Source organism: Eleutherodactylus coqui, chromosome 4 (assembly GCF_035609145.1).
Source record: "Eleutherodactylus coqui strain aEleCoq1 chromosome 4, aEleCoq1.hap1, whole genome shotgun sequence".
Lineage (NCBI taxonomy): Eukaryota > Metazoa > Chordata > Amphibia > Anura > Eleutherodactylidae > Eleutherodactylus > Eleutherodactylus coqui.
The window spans coordinates 149057596-149074109 of NC_089840.1; the positions used below are offsets into that span (position 1 = coordinate 149057596).

The window sequence follows — 16514 nt, forward strand, 5'->3', positions numbered from 1 at the left end:
TATATACTGTGTATATCACTTTCCCTCTATCAGTTGCTGTGGCCGTATGCTGTGCGTCTCTAATTCACTGCAGACACAGGCCGGTGTAAATAATCTTGGAATTATGTGCGTAGTCTTTGTCGCTGAGAGCAGTATAGTAAGGCAAACTCCTGGCAGAAAAAAATAGTCAGGTAGGCCGCAAACAGGCCTAAGTGCAATAGTGATGGACTACAACTCCCATCAGACAACCTGTAAAATGCACACGGTCACAGGTAACCGTAAGAAGGAGCTTTTATTTAAAAAATTTTTTGAAAAAGAATACCGGCTATATAGCGTGTATATGACTTTCCCTCTATCAGGGGCTGTAGCCGTACACTGTGCGTGAAGTTGAAGGCAGACACAGAGCGGTGTAAAAATTTTTGGAATTATTGGCGTACAGTTGGAGGCTGACAGCGGTTATGTAATGCTAACTGCAGCCAGAAAAAAATTATACGGAAGGCTGCAAACAGGCCTAGCTGTGCAATAGTGATGGACTACAACTCCCATCAGACAACCTGTAAAATGCACACGGTCACAGGTAGCCCTAAGAAGGACCATTGGGGTTCTTGTACACAGGATCCTACACTACCACTCTCCCTATCTCAGCAACGCTGTCCCTATACTATGTAGTACAGACTGCAGCCTGAGAACGCTATAACTGTAATGGGGCTGCACGCCCGATATACAAAAAAAAAAATTTGCAAAACTGCTACCAGCAGCCACAACAGTAATGCACATGGTCAGATGTGGCCCTAAGAAGGACCGTTGGGGTTCTTGTACACATGATCCTACACTAACACTTTCCCTATAGCAGCACCAGCACTGTCCCTGATCTCTCCCAGTGTGTGACTCTGGCGAACCCACTTTAAATACTTGGGGGTCACTTGATCTCGCCAGGCACTCACTGCAGGGGAGTGGGATAGGGCTGGAACGTCACAGGAGGAGGTTCTAATGCCTTCCCTGCGTTTCTATTGGCCAGAAAATAGCGCAAAACTTTCAGGGAAGGAAATGGAATTGACTCGAACATCACGTGGTGCTCGCCTCGAGTAGCGAGCATCTTGAGTACCCAAATACTCAAACGAGCATCAAGCTCGGACGAGTACGCTCGCTCATCTCTAGTGCCTATCTCTTTGTCACAACCGCCCTAGCAGGATGGATTCTATTTCATTGCTCAATGATGGCCCCCTAAACAAAACGAGCAGTTAGAAATAACGAAAGGTACTCAGGGATCTATTTATACTACTGAATACACTTGGGTTTTTCACTATTTACTTTTTCTCAGTTAACCCTTCGAAGTCAACAATGGGAGTCTCAAGTGTAATGTCCCCGGGGACTGCTCTGAGATGATTCAGTAAGATACTTGTCTAGATCCAACAGAAGTAAGAAGAGAGCTGTGTATAAGCATTAAATACGTGATGTGGCCTCAAACTGTGGTGCAAAACAAGACTATTGCAGAGTTAGTAGGCTTCTGGTTCTCCAGGCATCTATGACATCAAATTTGAGAAGAGACAGACAGGTGAGAGGGTGTCCTGTGATGAAACCAATCTACATATGAGCAATCAGTGAAGAGTATGAATGGGGAACTTATACCACAATAAGTATAAAAGTTTTGTAAAATATAAGGCTGCCTGTTAATTGCGTTCCCCGCAGCGATAATCCGCAGCACAATCCATCTGTCGGCTCCTGCTCCCGGGCGGCGGCTCTGCTGCGGGATATCGCAACGCCCATGGACAGGCAGCCTAAGGCAGTGAATCATAATGTATCTATCCTTTGTCACTAGTTCTTGTATATAGGTGGCAATGTCCTGATAGTCGGAGCAGGACTGAGACCCCTCTAGCTGTGCTTGTAAAAGAGGAGTGGTAGGACCACTGAATCTAGGGTCTATTTATCAGGGGAAGTTTATCTTTAGTCATCCCTATAGACAAACTACATCAGTCTTCGTTTCACAGGTATCTGAAAATGAGGGCCCTCTTAACACAGTCATTAAGACCTCAGACATTCCATGTCTAAAAGATACTATTCCAGTAGCCATACTGTAAGATAATAAAACATGGCTATGAGGCAGGGATTGTGGAGTATATTAGGAGGGTAACACTGTTTCAGATCAACATATAAGGAATTCAAAAGGAAAACACGTAGGAAAAAAACCCTATGTATATCCTTTACCCTTAGCTAACAAGTGAAAAGAGGGTGGATAATGCACCCCGCAGTTATAGAGGAAACAAGCTTATGTTGGCGTCCATACAAAAACTCTTAGACAAAGTCAGGAGAATGAGATGTATTGAATAAGTCCCAGTAGTTACATGTCATGAGGGTGACCTATTGGATGGCAGCCTTCCTGCAAGTCAATGTTAGACTTTTTGAACAAGTCTTGTAACAATGACTGGGAATTGTAAGCCAAAACCAGAATCCATACACAGACAGCTGTTTTGGGGTGATTGCCCCTCATCAGGGTCTGGTAGGTTTCTGGCTTGACTAGTGAGAGGCCTATGGATGTAGGTCGGGAAGGGTATTGTTTCTCCTTAAGGAGAGCACCTAGAAGGTGAATGAGGAGACTTACAAGGCCACATCCATGCTCCTCTGGGTAATATGCAAATGGCAGACAGAACAATACCTCTGCAGCGCCACCTATTAGAAGGCAGCATTCCTACAACTCAATGTCAGACTTTTTAGACAAGTCAGTGCGGATACTTCAATGTGGAATTTTTGTCAAGTGATGTCACTCCCCAGAAAGCAACAGGGGGAAATCTGTGCTGCATAAACTACTGTGTGGATTGTAGACAAGTCAATGGGAAACAGAATCAGTGCCAGAGAATTCTCCATGAAATTCTGTTTGAACATGGCCTAAGTATGGAAAGGTAATATATGTCCCATTTGTCTTTAGGAGTAAACTATGCTCTGGTATGAGAGGTATATAGATAGTTTTATACAAAAGAATGCATTGAACTTTAAGTAATAAAATTCAGTGTCTTATCTTGTAAATAATATTTGTATGACGGGATGTGATCCAGGTTATTGTAAATGATACAGTTCTTACACATCCGTATTGCAGCCATAAGATGGGTGTCAGAACCACACCACTGCAGTTAGTGCCTTTCTTCATGTAATCTGAATGTGTCCACTTCATCTCTCTCAAAGAATCTGATCTGATTTACATGGTTGATGCAGAAATGTGAAGACCTCTTAAAATACCGCATCATTGCCCCCTGTCCCCAGCGCTATTCGCCCTGGCGATGGAGCCCCTCGCTCAACTCATTAGAAATAACCCAAACATATCAGGCCTATCAGTAAAAAATAGAGAATACAAGGTCAGCCTTTTCGCGGATGATATCCTCCTCACCATAACGAAACCACTCACCTCTTTACCCAATCTAATAAAAACCCTGGACTCTTTTGCGGAGGTATCTGGATTGGTAGTTAATATGGAAAAAACAGAAGCCCTTTTTCACAATATACCTGCCCATGCCCAGAAATTGATAGAATTAAATTTCGGATTCAAAGCTTGCCCACACTACATCACATACCTAGGCATCAAACTCACCCACAACTTAGACAATCTATACAAATGGAACTACCCACTTCTATTCACTTCATTAAAAGCTGAACTGAAAAACTGGACACAGCACGCCATCTCTTGGATAGGACGCATCAACTCAATAAAAATGAACATTCTACCCCGCCTACTTTATCCATTCAGATGCCTCCCGATAGAAATCCCCGCAAGAGGATGCAAAACTCCATCTCCCATTTCATCTGGAAAAACAAAAAACCCAGAATAAAGCAAAAAATAATGCATTACCACAAGAGACTTGGAGGTCTATCCGTACTTAATTTAAAAAAATACTACATAGCGGCTCAGCTAGCACAAATTCCAGCCATATCCGCAGGGAACAAAAGGCCTTTATGGGTAGATATAGAAACCGCCCTCCTGGCCCCAGTAACACTAAAGAATATCTTCTGGGACAGAAAGTGGAAAGCCACCAATATACGTCAGCTGGCCCCATTAACTCATCACCAATTCCTAATATGGAGAAGAAATAGATTTAAGTACGCCCTGATTTCAAAAACTTCCCCGCTACTACCAATCATCCCTAATCAAACCCTTCCTTTAAGCTTACGAGAAGAAAACTACCAATGGTGTAAAACCAACCACCTCACGTCAATCCACCGGTTTATGTCCTGGGGTAAGCTTCTCTCCCCTCAACAACTGACTGAAAAACATAAAATCCCTGACCACCTTTGGCTTGAACTGAAACAAATCTATAGTTTCCTCCGCTCCCTAATAGATCCCACAGATCCCCCACTGGTCCCTACGTCATTTGAAGGAACATGTTTATGGGCCCCACTCCAACCAGGCATAATATCGCAACTATACTCTAACATGAACAAGCCCATTAGGGAAACAAAACTACCCTACATGCTACGCTGGGAAACAGATCTTGGCATCTCCCTGTCACTACCACGTTGGCATCACTGCTGCACTTCTATCACAAAAGGTAGTCACCAAGTAACCCTTGCAGAATCGTCAATTAAAATCCTACACAGATCATATATAGTACCTATAATAAAACATAAATATTCCCCTTCGACCTCCCCGAATTGCTTTAGGGGATGTAACAGCCCGGGCACGATAACCCACATCTGGTGGACCTGCCCACGAGTGGCCAGGCTATGGAAAGAAGTATCCAGACTTGTTTCAGGGGTTCTGGACAAGGTGTTCCACCCGGTGGCATCTGTCTACTAGCTGACAAGCCTTTAGGCTATAACAACCAACAACATAAACTCTCTCAACAGATATGTATGGCAACGAGAATCTATATTGCATCCCAATGGATGAAACCCACTCTCTCTCTAGAACCGATAACCGTTAGGGTATCAAGAATGATGCTCTACGAGAAATTAACAGCCATGAGAGAAGACAACATGGAACTATTTTTAAAGACCTGGAGATCCTGGGCGGAATACCTGGAAATTCCAGGCCTGGCCAGACCCCTTAGTGCATAAAAGGAAGAAAAGCAAGAAAGGAATAACCCCACAGCCTAAGGTCAAAGGTAACCTTAAAAAAACAAACAAAAAAAAAAACAAAAAAAACAACTCCACAGAGAACAAATGCCCTGGCAAAAAACTTAGGAAGACAGACCGACCAATCTCAAGAACATATGTACTTAAGTAAAAGGTTAAAGACATACTGCAACATAAGGTATAATAAGCGAGAGGGGGAAGGGATGGAGGGGGGGGGGGGGGGAGACAACTCACAAACAAAACTAATTCACAAACACGATCGGCCAGTGTGGACTCTAATAAATGTTATGTCATTTTCAAATACATGTAAACTTGCTATGTACCAGAGAACTCACAATTATTCTCAAAAAAAAAAAAGTTTTACCTTTTGATCACAAACTTGTTATATAAGACCCCCTGCGTGGTGATATTTCAGAATATATCTTACTGTTAAAATTGAAAACTCAATAAAATACTTTGAGACAAAAAAATACCGCATCATTACAGCAAAACTTGGAAGCGTAATTCTGGTTCACACAGGGCGGATTTGTCGCAGAATTTCGCCGCGGCAAATCGGCATGCGGCCGCTAATCCCGGTATTAGCCAGCCATGTGGACGAGATTTCTCGCTGATTTGCCGACCGCAGCATGTCCATTCTTTTTTTTCTGCTGTGGCCACGCTCTCCTCCATGGGAGCGCCGGCCGCAGTGGAAGAGTGACCAGGTCGCTTCAAAACCGCCACAGGTTTTGAAGCAGCGGTTCTCCCTGTGGAAATCTTGCAGTTTTTCGCTGCAGCCAAACCGCGGGATTTCCGTCGGAAATCCGCCCCATGGGAACCCAGCCTTAAACATGTTTTTGATGAAGACGTTTTCCTAAAACCTCCTAAGAATCTTGTATTTTCTCTTTTAAGACAATAGGGAAAACGGTGGCCAACATGCTGGCGATCCCCCTTGTGTGCCGCTGGTCAGAGATTCGCTGCAGGAACCAGATCTCATAAAATAGCATATTAGAATAAGTCCTATTCACTGACTGCAACAAATAAGGTCTCCGGGTGTTACTGCTTTGTCTTTTACTAAGCTATAGGTGGCTTATTATGGAGCTACATGCCGCCTTTATCCATTTCAAACAGGGAGGTTTTTATTGTCCGGTCTGCTTCCATAGGAATCAAACAGAAAAACTGGAATACAGGAAAGCTGTATGTCTGTACGGAGATTTGTAGAATCATTGTTTGTGAGGCAGAATATCTCAATATGTCCTGCCCACATACCGCCTCCATGCTTCAGCTTGGCCATGTCCATAATGTCCTACGGTGGCATCCTGTTAGAGAAGTAAACCTTTGGGGAAAGGTTTATTGTTTGTTCTGACAGCATGTGATCTTCTCTTGGCACTACATCTAAAGGCCCATTTACACCAGCCAGTTCACTTTTATCAGAAGTTCTCCATAGTGAGTGTTGATAGCATTGTTTCCCGTGGAGAACAAAGGATCTAAGTGCAGATAATAGCCCTTGGGCTATTAACTGCATTCAGTGAAGGCTTCATTTGCACACTTAATTGCTACTTAAGTAGCTGAGTAGCTACTTAATAGTTTATGCAAAATGATCGCTCAAAGCTGTCACTCAGTCGTTTGAGCGATCTTTGGGCGATCATCAGCCCATTTAAACCAGCCTTAAGAGCTGCATTACAGCCATATAGTCTACACACCAAGTATGTCTGAGGATCCTGTCAATAGAGTGCAGGGATGCCTCTTGGAAAGGTTTATTACTCCGGCCTGAATGCAGCCAAAGAGTTATTTCATGCATCAGCGTTGTCCATACCTTTGGAATACAATATATGGCTTTTGCTACAGACCAATACAGTACTTGTTTAACAGGAGACAGACATTATATAGCAGATTAATTCAATTTATTTCAGACAACAGTTTGAGAAGTTGAATGTAAACAGAGATTTATGGACAGATGAATATCATCACAGTATTAGAAGTGCTTTCAACAAAAGGCAAAGCTCGACGAGAAGACAAAGCCTGCCTAAAACGAATATGTTACTTGGATGAGTAAGAATTGTTTTCATTGTCTACACAACATTTCTTTTCCGGCACAGCAACACAGGCAGCCTTGTTCAACAGGACAGGATTTTGCAGTCTACCTTCCAATGCAAAAATACCTTATAACATCTAAGATAACAAAAATGAAGAATGGCAAACCTGTCAGTTTTTAGGTCATATGAACCTAGAACTTTATGAACTTACTAATCAAACAGTGAAATACTACAAAGAGGGGAAGAACAATCCTTGCTAACTTAAATATTGCTATAACTTGACTTGAAATAAGTGTGATCTCCCTGCACTTCTTTGCACAAAGCATTTTCGATTGCAGTTTTGCAAGCCAGGAACTCATCCTGCGGAAAGAAGATAAAATAACATAAATGGTTAATCCACCTCACAGCAGTAGTAACTATTCACAGATCGTAATTAAACATGTTCTGTCCGCTTTCTTATTGATGCCTCAACTCTTTCCCACAGTAAGAGCTGTTCTCACGCCACGCCAATGGTTCCACAAGTAAGGGCTCAGGCACATACATATATTATGGCTCCATTTGTCTGGAGCGGTAATAGGGCTGTTATAACTCTACTGCACCTATGTAGGACTCCAATTTTATTCCAGGCTTGTGAACTTTTTTCCTAATTCCCCAACTATTTTGGTGCTAATAATATAGTTCAGATAATTATACAAAATGAATCACAATGCCAAATCCCATCACTGCAGTCTTGTATTATGTAATACGGCTGCCATAGACGTGCATATGACCCCTAGTATAACTCTGTATGACACCAATTTCCATCTAGGCAAATGGAGTTTTATCTGATACCCTATTTGGGTGGTAATAGTTCCTCCCTTGAAGACCAGATTATTTTACCCAATGAATCGCACATTTTTTGGAATTGAAATGTAACTGTTACAGCAGGAAAATTCCTGTCTATATTCCCTCTGGCTCTGGAGTACTTTGGGCCAACCATGTTACAGGCATGACTATTCAACTGAATTTCCGCAGGATAGATCAGCAATAGTTAACCAACTGGCATCCGCTGTTCAGCACCCCAGCCACTTAGCAGATTAGGAGTCCTGTCAGCACCACAATACACAGGACCATGTAGCGGAAGCAGATGGCTCCGACCCCTGTGTAGTGGCCGGCGCTGGTAATTGTAGGTGCAACTACTTTGATTTTAATGAGAGCTGTGTCTGCAATTACAAGCACTGGCCACTACACAGATGTCAGCGCTATCTGCCTACGCTCTGATCCCTGTATACTGTGGCACTGACAGCGGGAACCAGATCAGATGATTGGTCAGAGTTCTGAGTGGTGGACCCCAGCTCATCACTGGAGATAGGTCTTCAATAGTATTTGTAAGTATTTAGGCTATATCAGTAATAGTTTGCTTTCTATAAAACACTGAGTGTGTTGGTTTCTTTATACCTTAGTAGCTTTGTATTTCCTATGCAGAGGTCTCAGCAGTTGTCTTGCTGATTGTTGGCTGGGTGTTTCAGGAACTGAGATAAAGGAACCCTTTTAAATGACTATTTTTAATTAGTTTCCCCTTTCAAGGCGTTTCCCTCAGTATTTCAGGAAGGCACCAAATTAACCCACTTGTAAGATTATAATAGAGAAATAAGGAAAATGTAAGATGTGACAAAGGAACTGTGTAAAACTGAAAACTAAATTTCACATAGTGTAAGAAATATGGTTCCTAAGTACCGGATGTACTGATACAAATCCATATATGCAGCCTTGTATTATCAAGGGTATCTTTAAATGGACTCTCTTATAAAGACATTATCTGTCCAAATGCCTTATTAGGTATATGAACAATAATAATAATCTTTATTTGTATAGCGCCAACATATTCCACGATTACATAGTAATCAGTTGATGGAAACAATATGGGTGAGGGTCCTGCTCCAACGAGCTTACATACTACAAATAATGGGGTGATACAGAAGGTAAAGGGGCTGGAGATGTGCACGGTGTGGTGAAGTGGAGAGTGAGGGATGCTATACACAGACAATGTTCAGACGTTCAGCCGTGTGACGGCAGAAACGGTATGACTGCAGGAGCGGTTTATGATGGCTAGCAGGAATTGCAGTCAGTAGGTCAGGGAGCATGTTATCAGGGGGTTACAAAGGAGTTTTAGGGTATGCGGTATGCCTCCCTGAAGAGGTGCGTTTTTAGAGCACGCCTGAAGTTCTGTGAGTCCTGGATTGCCCAGGTAGCCTTTGGTAATGCGTTTCAGAGGACCATTGCTGCTCTGGAGAAGTCTTGGAGGCGGAAAAGAGAAGTTCGAATTAGAGTGGTGCGCAGTCTACAGAGAATGGGTCCCCATCTCAATGGCCACCATGTAATTCTATGTGTCCCTTCAACTGGCTGCTGCAGGCACTGCAGAATATGTTGATGCTATATAAATAAAGATTATTATTAAGATTATCATTATTAACTGATTGGTCAACTGCAGCTTCAGCACCCATGATGGCGGTCCGCCCGGGACACTAAACCTGGACATACAGTGATCATCTTTATGGGACAACACCTTAGTTCACTCCTGACAATACAGTGTTGTTTAAGCCCATAATGTGGAGGGTATTGTTTAGGCTCCACAAGCGGACGGCTATCTCAGGATTCTGGATGGATCCAACAGTGGAACAGAATTACTAATCTATCATTTTATGGGTCCCCAGCATGATGTATATTGTATTGTTGGCTATTACTCACTGTGGTTGCTTCAGTAAGTGATAAGAGGTGGGTATAGAAATCATCAGCGGGAGGCACAAGATAACCCGAATCCGATATTGCTTTTGCAATACAGACTCCTGCGATTGTCGATGGTGCAAATCTGCAGAGATTACAGTCTGTGCAATGACAAAATAAAGAATAAAGTGGTTTGCTGAATGACAGTCACACCATCAAATAACGTGAGCTGTTGACAACCCTGAAGAGTGGTGGAGTACACAAGAGGCGTTACCGCATACGTACTGGCACAGCAGAGGGTCAGGTATGCCACAGCATTCTTACGAAAGACGGGCCGCAAGTCCAAGGAGAAAAATTCTCTTTCCAGAATGTAGTCAAGAAAGTCGTGTGGTATTATGATGGCTAAGTCCCAGCGCAGCTGCTTGACGACGAACAGTTCCCAATCCTACAGCAGACGGAGGAACTGGTTATAGCAAATATATTAAATACTAAAATGTATAACTGCAAATATGACTCTGAGCCGAGTGGGTGTGCAGCGGAAACAGATGTAAACGTTAACCTACCAGCAATGCACTAAACCTTCCGATATATCAGCGACATATTCCCCACCACCCGCAGTCTGTGGTCCCCCTCTCACTTTTTGCAGGCTACTATGTATTTCTGCAGGCATGTACAACGCCCCCAGTGGCCATGACACACAAGCTGTACCCGGCGACCTCAATACGGAGAAGGGGTGCATTCATAACATTTAAATGTCTACCGGGTCATTTAAATGCTGCTGTCAGAACTTTCAAGTGGTTAACAGCTGTGATCGGCGGCAGAAACAGGGGAGGGAAACAGTGACCTGGGAACAAGTAATGGGAATTGGGGTCGAGTAGGGGGTGGGGTTAGTTCACTTAGAACAGCCAACAGTACCATTAGTAGCAAAATGAATATAAAGATCAACAACAACCGTATAAATTGTATGGCAACAAATGCAAGAACTTTGATCGGTAAAGTGGGTGAGCTTGAAAAGAGAATGACTGAGGAAAATTACGACATAGTGGGAATAACAGAAACATGGCTTAATAAGTGCGATTGGGCAGTGAATTTACAGGGTTAGAATCTCTTCAGACGAGACCATGGCAAACAGAATGGGGGAGGGGTGTGTGTGTATGTTAAGTCATACCTAATGCCAAGGCTACGAGAAGATATAGGTTTAGGAGATAAAAGTGTGGAATCTCTGTGGGTAGAAATAAAGGGAGAAAAAAAATAACATAATCCTGATTTTGGCTTTCTATCGGCCACCAAAAGCAACAGGAGAAACGGAAACTTTATTATTAAGGCAAATAGAAGAGGTGTCACACCGCAATGAAGTAATTATTGTGGGGGACTTTAATTACCCGGATATAATATGGCAAGAAGAAACCTGCAAATCACACAGGGGTGATAGGCTCTTGAGAACCTTGAGAACAATTAAAGACAACTACCTTTCCCAACTTGTGCGGGAGCCGACTAGAGGGAGCGCCACTCTGGACCTTTTATTAACAAACAAACCGGACTAAATCATGGGGGTGCAGGGACACATGGAAAATTGTGAACATAGTATAATTAATTTCCAGCTTTATTTCAATAAGAAGCCTTATCAGGGAGCGACAAAAAAACTAACCTTTAGCAAAGCAAAGTTTGATCAGCTCAGAGCTACTATCGGTAACATTAATTGGGACAGCATCTTCAAAAATAACAGTACAGAGAACAAATGGCAAAAGTTTAAAAACATCCTAATTACCTCATGTGAGCAGTTCATACCCTTTAAAAATAAAAGAACTACAAGTAAAAGGAAACCAATGTGGCTCGACAAGACTGCAAGGGGGGCAATAAATAAAAAAAAGAAAGCGCTTAAACAAGAAGGCAGCGAAGAAGTGCTAAAATCATACATGGATGATTGCCAAAGAGAGCAAAAATAACCCTAAACTATTCTTTAATAATATAAACAGTAAAAGAATTTGCATTGAAAGTACTGGCCCTTTAACAAATAATGGAGAAACCATAGAAGACGATGGGGAAAGGCAAATCTATTAAATGGTTTATTTTCAAGTATATTCACGAATGAAAAAGAAATATCACACGAGATGCAGGGGAATAAAATGAACTATTGCATGCCTAACACAGGAGGAAGTGCAGAACAGGTTACAGAGGATTAAATTCGATAAATTGCCGGGCCCAGATGGAATACACCCAAGGGTTCTAAGGGAACTAAGTGACATGATAGCTAGACCGCTATTTCTTATATTTATGGACACTCTAGAGATCAGGGTTGTACCACTGGATTGGCGCATTGCCAATGTGCTTCTGATATACAAAAAGGAGTCAAGAAGAGAGCCTGGTAACTACAAGCCGGTAAGTCTCACTTCAATAATTGGAAAACCATTTAACCCCTTGAGTGGCGGGTTTCCTACCACCCTGTCGTGCCCACCTGGGCAGGTTTTTTAAAATGGTCTAATCATTGAATTTCAACAAATTTTGCAGTTGCGTCTCAAGAGCCATAACTTTTTCATTTTTTCATTGACATGGCCATATAAGGGCTTGTTTTTTGCAGGACAAGTTGTGATTTTTTAAACAGGGGGGAGGAAAAAAAGAAAAAAAGGGGCCATGTCATTAAGGGGTTAAATAATGTATTAACTTCCTTCTCTGGGTCATTACGACGCATGGATACCCCATGTGTGATTGTATTTTTGATTTTTTACAAAGTAAAAGGGAGACAAGTGTTTTTATAATTTTTTAAATAATTTTTTAACTTTTTTAAAAATTTTTATTTATTTTTTTGTCCCTTTAGGGGACTTCCACAGGGACCCATCAGGACCCCCTGATCACATTCCGGGGGTCCGATGGTGACAGCCCTTTACATGCTGCAGTGACAGCCCTTTACATGCTGCAGTCACATAGACTGCCGCATGTAAAGGGTTAACACACTGTAAGAGCTGGTGCCTGCTTGTCCTCTGACAGCCAAGCACCAAGCTCTCCCTGCCACAGAGACCATCGGCTTGCTTCTGACAAGCCGATGGTCTCTATGGCAACCTGTAAACAAAGCAGGAGATTGCCGGCATATCGGCAATATCTTCTTCTGGTTTTTCAAAGCCCTTGCTTTGTTCTCTGTGGGTCTGTGCAGGCAGAGCACACTGCTACAGCTTGTGGCATTGTGCTCTGTAGCTCCCATAGTGATACATAGCCCGGAAATCTTCCGGGCTATGTCGCTATGAGCAGTGGAGCTCGTTACGGAAAATTTCCGGGCGTGCCACTCAAGGGGTTAAGGGGTTTCTGAGAGATACCATCCTAGAATACGTCAAGGAAAACAACAGTATAACCCCTGTGAAAGAAGCAGTGAAAGACAGGAATGTATGGAGGACATTGATCCATAAAGAGACCGAAGGTCGGATGCATTTGAACATATGATCATCATCATCACTCTGGGGAACATATAATGTAAGGGAGAACTTTTATTACCTTTTCTTTTTGGAGGGGTGGGGTGGTAAAAACATTCAGAAATTCTACCAGTTTTTGGGTTTGTGTTTTCACATCATTAACCCTTTCCAATCCACTGTCTTACCTCTGAAGACATTTTGATTTAAGGCTGTACAGCTCCGATGTTGGAAGACATCTGTCGGGGTTCTCTTACTGAATATTGCCAGCCTCTCTGCTGTCGGAGCCTATCCAACATGTCACCTCATGCAGTACTGGCTTTAGCCAGCATATAGCTCCATTGTATAACAGCAGAAAAAAGTAAACCCCCTAGGAAAACCGGATACAAATTGGATTGGAAAGGGTTAAGCATTCCATAAATATAACCTGATAACTTTCATAATTTATCAGTGCAATTACTGTGATACCGAGTTTATATGCATTTTTTATTCTTATTCCTTTTGTACAATAAAAACACATTTTTAAAGAAAAACAATGCTATTTTTTAGTCCTTAAAGGGGACTTACAAATTGTGATTGCTCGATCACCAGGATAGTACACTGCATTACTTAGTGATAGTAAACTATTAGACTCTGCTGGGGCTTAATAGGCTGAGTTACATGGCAGACATGTAGCCTTTGTCAAGCTTCCAGCAGCCATGGGAACCCATTGGTACCTTGAAATTGCACTGCGGAGTGCCAATGGGTGACAGAAGGAGCCCCTTCCCCAGTCATCTTACACACCGATTATAATTATAGCTTGTAAAGGGTTCAACTGCCAGGATCTGAGGTTTCTCTGTTACTTGTGCTTAGAGCAGGAGCCTGGCTGTCATTAGTCAGCCAAGTAATGGCCTTAAAAATATGTATGTGCAGCTTTATGCCCATTAGTGAGGTCAGTAAAAAGGCATACTGGCCATCACTAAGGGGTTAAAGTGATTCAGAAGTTAGTTCTGACATATTTAGAAACCCAGAAGACTTCTAGATTCTAGAATAGGTGGACATTCCTATAATAACATCAGATAGCTAGTTAATATAAAAGTCTACCTTGATTTGCTGAGAGGTGACAGTGTAGTCGGTGTGACGCTGCAGAATGGACAGGGACAACGGAGACTCATTCTTCATCTTTGAGGCTAGAAAGAGGCAGGTGGCACCTAGTAGCCTCATCTGATCGAAGCGCACTGGAAACAAGGACAAGCAGGTTCGTACGTAGCTCATAGCGAGGGGAAAGACGCCTTCGTCACAAAGCTGGAGATCACACACCTGGCAAAGAAAGAATGGGGACAGGGCTTACAAGAGGGACATTTCTGTAGAAACAGAAGAGAAACTCCACAAGTCCACTGCAAAATCCACGCCTCAGATACAGATTATTCGTGGATTTCATTGCAGAGCGTGAAATCCATGCTGAAAATCTACAATAAATCCCAACATAATTGATATGATGCAGAGAAAAAAAATATACAGAACGCCAAGAATTTTACTCAGATTATATTACCGGTAGTTACATGGGCATCGGGATCTGAAAATGTCGCCCATGTACTGAACGGCAAGTCGTCCCTCTGTGGAATCCATACTGAAATGGTTTCATCAAGGTATATTCCCTCCCAAAAACGGTGGGTGATGATGGAGCAGGACTCAGTCCCATATAAGGGCCAGGGCCTACTGTGGCTACCAGGTCGTGCGAGTTACAGAAACCTCAGATTATCACCCTTTATTGAGAATATCTTGGATAGGACCGACGACCAAAGCAAAACTAATAGCGAGACCGAGCCCCCTGACACCTTTGGTAGGTAATACGGATATCCCTTTATTCTTCAAAGGTTCATCTCTTACAAATACACAGATAGCCACACGCCCAGCAGAGATCCCGAGGGTTAAAGACATGCTTGGGACAGACAGACTTAAGCCATTGAGGGAGGCGCTTGGGGGTCAGGGGCCCCCAGCTGGAGCTTGGTACCAGTATCTCCAACTTAGCCACTATATAAGATCTCTGGGAAAGGTTGAACAAATAAACACATCCCCGACACCTTTTGAGAACCAATTCATATGCAACCAGACGAATCATAACAAAATCTCAGACCTATACAGATTCCTGGTAGATGAGGAAACCCGGGACAAGGGGGTGGGCCTAGAGAAGGAATGAGAGCGCGAGTTAGGGGGCGCATTCACAGAGGAGTCATGGAGGAAGGTCTATATTCTGACATTCAAAATAAACATCTCAAGCAAATTGCAAGAACTAAATTACAAGATCCTCACGAGATGGTACAGGACCCCGAAGAGACTGGCCAGATTCTACCCCCAACACCCGAATACCTGCTGGAGATGCCTGTAGGAAAAAGGTACACTTACCCACATATGGTGGTTATGCGCATTGATAGGCCCTCGCTGGCAGGAAGTCGGCGCTTTCTATACTTGGGTCAGCCGGAACTAGATACATTTAACCCCGGAACTAACATTGCTATCTATGTTCACCGGTTCTCTGGCCCAGGCTAAGAGCTCACTACTGAGATTTTTCATTCTAGCAGTACGCCAGGTGATCCCTAGAAAATGGAAGTCCACGTCCCCACCCTCCCGGATAATGTGGTTAGAGGCACTAGATAACATCAGGCACCTAGAGGAGCTACATGCCAGAGATGAGATGAGACATAACAAATACCTGTCAGTTTGGTTCATCTGGAACCAGCTTCGGGACACGCAGGATGTGACCACTTGGGTCATGAATGGAACTACCCCACCTCCCCGATCGCATCCCCACCTATCTGTTACAGCTTCCACAGGCGATGGAGCTACGACTTAGCCAGACAATACTGCTCAGGTTGGATCCCCCCCCCTCCTTAACTTTCTCTTACTCTCTTCTATACTAAGCTTTCCCCTAAACTTCCCTCTTCTTGAGTCTATTCTCGGCAAGAGTGGTACCATATGTTATATAGTTATATTTTACAATTGTTACCTTTTCTTTAAGCTTTAACGAATCCAGCACATGCCTATTTATCATACAATTTAAATCGGTCTTCCAGGCGATGCTCGCTGAACAAGACGGGAGTCTTGAATATTGCAAAAGAGACCCAGACACTTAAAGAGACTCAATGGCTAGAATTCAGCAACAGTTTCTTTGTAACAACTTTGGTTTATTGTGACAAAAATGTTAATGTACATAAGGTAAAATCAATAAATACATCTTGAACCATAAGGTATATTCCCATCTGAGCAAAGCGATGACTTGCCTGACCGCTGGGACCAACAACAATCCAGAGATCTTTGCCCCAAAATTTGGACAGCAGTGGCCGCACCCCATTCTCTTCAAAGGGAATTGCTGGAGATAGCC

General features: G+C 42.9%; 1 protein-coding gene across 5 annotated transcripts in view; it reads right to left on the reverse strand.

The window, feature by feature from the left end:
- Positions 1 to 6955: 6955 nt before the first annotated feature.
- The window catches only part of CCND3 (cyclin D3), a 30222-nt gene continuing 20663 nt past the window's right edge, over positions 6956 to 16514 (reverse strand). For 4 of the 5 annotated variants that reach the window (XM_066598704.1, XM_066598705.1, XM_066598702.1 and 1 more), the window contains 4 exons: positions 14237 to 14452; positions 10041 to 10200; positions 9780 to 9916; positions 6956 to 7412 (listed from right to left, as the gene is read on the reverse strand). In XM_066598704.1, coding sequence (XP_066454801.1) covers positions 7314 to 7412; positions 9780 to 9916; positions 10041 to 10200; positions 14237 to 14407 — 567 coding nt within the window. In that variant the 5' untranslated portion in view covers positions 14408 to 14452 and the 3' untranslated portion in view covers positions 6956 to 7313. Of the gene's footprint in view, positions 7413 to 9779; positions 9917 to 10040; positions 10201 to 13341; positions 13529 to 14236; positions 14453 to 16514 lie in introns of those variants that run through there. The other variant, XM_066598706.1, reaches the window with a different exon arrangement.